We start from the raw sequence: 6000 nt of genomic DNA, 5'->3' as shown, positions 1-6000 counted from the left end.
AGAAAGGAAATATGCAAACGGTTATAACACTGATAGCTGTTCTCTGGAGGGAGTGTGGGTAAAGAGCGGGAGGAACCCTGGCATCTGAGCTATTGGAACCTTCTTGGAAGAACTGGCATTTATGCCCAGACCCGAAGGGTTTTCAAGAATCTAGAAGGTTGAGGGGCTATGTTGTCGACCTCAGTCCTCTGAGTAAAAAGTGGCCATTTGCATCATATGAGCTGTGCCTGCTTGCAAGAGGCCACTAAAATCCAGCTTTCTGACTATTTCCTCATAGAAGTTGGAAGTGGGGGTTATCAGCCCCTCACCTGAGCTTCAAGCCCTTCCTCCCAACTGATTGTACTCAATTCTGCTCTAATTGCAAGTGGGAGGTGTTAGTGTGTATAAATTGGTAGAGTTAACAGAGGATCTTCATCTACTCGACTGTTTGGGAGAGTTAACAGAGGATCTTTGTTTACTCGACTGTTTGGGAGAGTTAACAGGATCTTCGCCTACTCGACTGTTCAGGAGAGTTAACAGAGGATCTTCATCTACTCGACTGTTTGGGAGAGTTAACAGAGGATCTTCATCTACTCGACTCTTTGGGAGAGTTAACGGAGGATCTTCCTCTACTTGACTGCTTACTCAACTGCTTACTCGACCATTTGGTAGAGTTAGCAGAGGGTTTCCGTCTACTCGACTGTTTCAGAAGTCATTCCTGCTGGCAGCTGCGGCTTTAGGGTCACTCATGTTCCTGCCAGGAACCCCTCAACCACCTTCTGTAAGTCCGGTACACTCATGGGCTCCCAGTGTAAACCTTGGTGTAACAGTACTTTGGTTTGTTGTAGGGACCTTAGGAGGAAGGGGTAAGCTTTTGTTTCTCCCTAGGGAAGGAATTCTTGAAACAGGGTAGCAGGGGTGAAACCACAGAACTGAGGTTTAAAGTTCCAGAAAGAGGAGTGATCGCACCGCTGGGTTGCCAGGTAGCTCTCCTGCTGCACCTGGCCCTGTCCTCTCAGGTGGCTCAACCTTTGTCACAGCTTGGCTGCTCTTGAGCTGATGTGCCCCAAGGCTCATTCTCACACCTCTTTCACTCTCCATCCCCCCCCCCCCAGACTTATTAACTGGCCAGCCAGGCCTCATCTCTTCACTCCACAGGCAGGCCACAGGCATCCCTGTGTTCTATCCTGGTGACCACATACTGGCACTCCATCAGATTATCTAAGACAAATAGTGACATGAAAGGTGCAGAAGAATTGGTAATTGCTGCTGCCAATTACCGAGGCAAATCAGAATTTGCTGGGTTCTGCTTTTGAATCCATGGTAGCTGAATGACTTGATGACAATACTTAATAATAGAGCAACCTTGTGAGTTAACACTAAGAATCATTTGTAGCCTCGGCTGGGGGTGGCTCAGACCTTTAATCCCACCACTCCAGAGGTAGAGGCAGGCAGATCTTTGTGAGTTCAAGGCCAGCCTGGTCTACAGAGCAAGTTTGAAGACAGGCTCCAAAGCTCCAGAGAAACCCTGTCTCGAAAAAAGACCATTTGTGAAGCTAAGTGTGGTGGCACTCGCCTTTAATCCCAGCACTGGAGAGGCAGAGGCAGACAGATCTCTGAACTTGAGGACAGCCTGGTCTACAAAGTGAGTTCCAGGACAGTCAGGACTACATGGAGAAACTCTGTCTTGAAAAACAAAACAGAACAAAAACCCCAAAACAATTGTCACTAGTGAGCCCAATAAGTAATTTTTTGATCTTCTTAAGAAGATGGAGTGTACCATTATGGGTCAATGGTAGAGTCAGATCTGGAAGCTTCTCCACCTCACTTCCAGCCCACTAGGAAAGTGAAAGGAGGATGGCAAATCGCATAATCAGTGTGAGTGTAACCACCTAGGTGAATGTTTAATAACGTCTTTTTCGTCTGTTTGCGTGTGTGTGTGTGTGTGTGTGTGTGTGTGTGTGTGTGTGTGCATATATGCCAAGTCCACAACTTCTCCGTATTTTCGCTTCTACTCTCAACTTCCCTGAAGCAGAAACACTTGGGTTCTTCCAAAGGCCATAGTAGGAAGTAGGTGTTGCAGCCTTGTTCACCACCCACCCAGTTGACAAGCTGGCCTGTGGAACAGATTGTCAAATATCAGGAGTGCCAGAGGGAAGTCCCAGACAACTCTGGCTGTTTCAACTAACTGCCTAACGCTTTCTGGACAGCGGGCGCTGTTTGAGATCAGTTAACCCCCCACCCCCTCAACACACACAAATAGTCGCCGAATGCTCTTTTTTTTCCCCTTTTTCAGTTCTGGCTGAGTTGTTAGCTTCAGTCAGATGAGGACGCCTGCCAGGTTACCTGGCTGGGTGAGCACCGCCCAAACTGGTCAGGCTAGTCACTCCGTGGCTGTTTTCTGCCAGGGCTTGCCCTTGCGTAGGGAGGGTACAGACCTACCCTTCTCCACAGCAACTCGGGTAGGTGGAAGGCAGCAGTGGGCACTCTAGCCTGGCAGTCAGACCAGATGGGCGGAGCTGAATTAATCTAACCTGGAATTTCAACTTGGCCAGTTACAACAGGTGAGAGGTGGTGGGGAAGGCAACATGGGAATTGGGCAGTTGGGCAAGTTAAATACTCTCGTGTCTTGTTTCTTACCCCCTGCCTGGAATACAGCCCAGGGTGACTTTTTCAAAGTGTGTGCGAGGTTTAGGCCTCAGTGGCGACTTGGGCCCATCCAGAGTCTGTCTGAGTTCGTCTCTGCTACGCGCCCAGTCCCTCTACTCTGGGAAGCAGGGCGGACGGGGGTCTCGAATTAGTCTTTGTTTTAGACGCTAAAGAGCCCGAGCACGGCACTAGAGAGGCTGGCGATGGCAGGGCCCTGGGGTCGTACGGGGCAGGGCGCTCGGCTGTGACCCTCACGCGGATGCCATGCAGCGGGCACTCGGTCTCTGCCTTCGGGCACCCCTTCTTGCCGGTCAGGCTGACTCGGTATGCAAACGCGCGATGTTCCCTATTGTCCTGCCTCAGCCGGAGCTAGCCGCAGTGGAGGAGGAGAAAGGGGGTCGGTCGGGCTCGGGGCTGCCGCCGAGTGTGGGGCAGTCCCGAGCACGCAGGGAGTGGCAGGAAGTGGGGACACCCAGGCAGCTGGGCCAAGGGCCTAGCTGGGGAGGTCCGCGCCCCGCCCCGCCCCGCCTCGACAGCTCGGGCTTCGGGCCGCGCCGGAGGGCAGGGACGGGCCAGCCCGCGGGGACAGCCGAGTCTCCGGAGGGCTCCTCCGCGAGGCCCAAGGAGGCGCTGCAGGTGCAAAGCCCCGCCGGCCCGCGCGCACATCGCTCCCTACCCGGGAACTCCGCTTTTGCGCGGTCCCGGGCCTAGCGGCCAGCCTCGGCGGGACCGCACGTGCGCGCCCTCCCGGGCGGGGGGAGTCCCCGGGCGAGCACGTGCCGCGGCGCGCGGGGGGCGGGGAGTCCCGCGGCCGCCTTCATTGCTGCTGCTGCCGCGGCCGCCGCCGCCGCCGCTGCCTCTTCCTTCCTCCTGCGCCGTCCCCTGATCGGCCAGGGCTGGGGCGGGGGGGACTCCGCGCTCGCAGAGAGCTTGGCCGGGCTAGGCGCTCCGTTCCCGGAGGCGCACACCTTGGGCCGTGGCGGTGGCGGCGGTGGCAGCGGCAGGCTGGGAAACTTTGCCCCTTTGTGCGCTCCGCCCCGGAGGCGGCGGGCAGGTCGGTGCAGCCGGTGGCTTTCCGGCTCCGCGGTGGGGGAGGGGCAGCGCGTGGGGGGAGGGGCGGCGCGGGGACCTTGGCGAGGCCGGGGTGGGCACAGCAGGGTAGCCAGGGACCCGGCAGGGAGCTTCGGGTGGCCGTGCGGCGCTGCCGGGTGGGGGTGGCGGGGCGGGGGCTGCGGTGCAGCGGGAGCGGAGCGGCCGAGGCCCCAGAACAAAGGAGCCGGAGCGGCGGCGGCGGCGCGCGCAGCCTGGCCTGCGCCCCAGCGCGCCCCCTCCCCGCGCCCCTCGGTGGCGCGGGTCGTTCATCCCTGTGGCCCTCGGGGCTCCCGCTCCTGGGGCGCGGCGAGGTGGCCGACTCGGGACTCCCCTTGGGCGCGCCCCCCCACCTCCAGGCCGCCTCGGTGCTTGGGGTGTCATGCACTCCAATGAGCGAGCCTCTGCAAACTTTATTTTGCAAGCTGTTACCTCGGGGAAGGTCCTGTGGCCCCCAGTGAGGGGTTTCGCTTGGATTTTAATGAAACTTACAAGCCAGTGGAAGATGTGTGTGGGGTGGGGTGCACAAAGCAACTTTCTCAGGAATCCCACCTCGAGCGCCCCTCATTTCCTTGATGCCTCCCCTCCCCACCACTAGTCCCCTGTACCTCCTTCTGAGGCTCTAATGACTTCGTTCGACTCAGACCCTGGCTTCCCCCATTTTCTCTCTTCCCAGAAGCAGGAAGAGATAACACGTGAAAGTTGTCCCTGAGCCCCGAGTGATGTGCTTCCCCTTTCTGTGTCTTTTCCCCTCCCAGGCAGCGTAGCCTTCTCCATCATCCTGACCCAGGGAGGGAGAAGTGTCAGGAGGAAACTCCTCACCCTAACCTGCCCCACCACACACCCATTGGCTCACCTCATGCCTGAGCCCCGGGTAGGTGAGGGTGAAGAACCCACCCAGCCAAGATGAAACCTTTCCTGGGGGCTGCTGATGCTACTGTGTTGCCCCTGATTCTGGGGCCCTGCAGGTGGGAGACTGGTCCTGGAAGGAGCCCTGGCAGCCGGCTGCAGAGGTGAAGAGGGTTTAAGAAGAGGCACCCATCCCAGAGGCGGAAGCTCCTTGCCTTCACCCTTGTAGACTTGTTTAGGAGAGAAGGACCTCTTGGTGGCATTTGCAGGCAGCAGGAGACTGGACAGTAGTTTAACCCGACACCTATGCTCCCTTCCCTGGCAACGGCAGCATCATGAGCCAATTTCAGGTGCCCTTGGCGGTCCAGCCGGACCTGCCAAGCCTTTACGATTACCCACAGGGCCAGGTGATGGTAGGGGGCTTCCAAGGGCCTGGGCTTCCTATGGCTGGGAGTGAGACCCAACTGCGAGGGGGTGGAGATGGGCGGAAGAAAAGAAAGAGGTGTGGGACCTGCGAGCCCTGCCGGCGGCTGGAAAACTGTGGGTCTTGCAGCAGCTGCACCAATCGCCGCACGCATCAGATCTGCAAACTTCGAAAGTGTGAGGTGCTGAAGAGAAAAGTGGGGCTTCTTAAGGAGGTAAGCAGGCCTCTGCTAGGCTCCCCGACCCTTGTGTGAGGGCACTGTCGTCATGAGGGTCTGGGTAAAGACTCGTCCAGGTGCAGGGTCCTTCCATTTCTGGTCACCTGCTCTCCTTTGGAGCACAGCCTTACCAGCGGGTTCTTTTCCAGGCCGATGGTTTGTATGAGAGTAACTAAGTCCCTTGCAGAGCATGTAGAGCCAATATCCTCATCCTGGAGGCTTATAATTGATGCAGGACAGATGTCTAGCTTGAGCTTTCGAAGCTGCTCTTCCTGCTTGAAGCCTCAGGTGGGTTTAAGGAGACTGACGTATGGGTGGGTGATTGGGCAGCTGTGGTGGCAGTGAGGCACTAGAGATGGAGGCAGATGAGTTTAGAGGGAACGCTCCGGGTGACAGGTTGACTTTTGTGCTGTCCCGATGGAATGGGGTATTTTCTCCCCTACACCTTTTTTGGGTTCTTGTTTTCTTCAGACAGGGAGCTTAGGGAGACACATGATTTTTGGGGTTCTCGATGTTATGGGATACTTTGTGGGGCCAAAGAGTTTTTGGCATAGTAATATTTTGGTGGGGTAGTAGGCACTGGATACCAGTTTATGAATGAGTGATGTGCTTTTGATACTGGCAAGGACTCCCTGTGTTCAGGGTAGAAGGCGGGGATGAGAGCAGTCTCAGTGGGTGTCCAGGGAGGGGTGGAGGGGCAGAGACCCTGTGTTGGGTTTCTTTCCTTTCTGCTATGGTGTGAACACTCCATAAGAGGTTGGTGGCAGCTGTGACGGCAGAGAGTTGGCGAAAG

At 56.7% G+C, this 6000-nt stretch overlaps 1 protein-coding gene across 4 annotated transcripts in view; it reads left to right on the top strand.

Annotated features, from left to right (window-relative positions):
• The first annotated feature begins 399 nt into the window (after positions 1-399).
• The window catches only part of Tet3 (tet methylcytosine dioxygenase 3), a 102515-nt gene continuing 96914 nt past the window's right edge, over positions 400-6000 (top strand). For 2 of the 4 annotated variants that reach the window (XM_021227735.2, XM_021227734.2), the window contains exon 1: positions 400-760. In XM_021227735.2, the coding sequence (XP_021083394.1) occupies positions 728-760 (33 nt within the window). In that variant the 5' untranslated portion in view covers positions 400-727. Of the gene's footprint in view, positions 761-3460; positions 3683-4475; positions 5205-6000 lie in introns of those variants that run through there. The other 2 variants (XM_005071053.4, XM_005071054.4) reach the window with 2 other exon arrangements.

Source organism: Mesocricetus auratus, unplaced genomic scaffold (assembly GCF_017639785.1).
Source record: "Mesocricetus auratus isolate SY011 unplaced genomic scaffold, BCM_Maur_2.0 Super-Scaffold_100676, whole genome shotgun sequence".
Taxonomy (NCBI): domain Eukaryota; kingdom Metazoa; phylum Chordata; class Mammalia; order Rodentia; family Cricetidae; genus Mesocricetus; species Mesocricetus auratus.
This window is presented reverse-complemented; position numbering and strand designations above follow the sequence as displayed.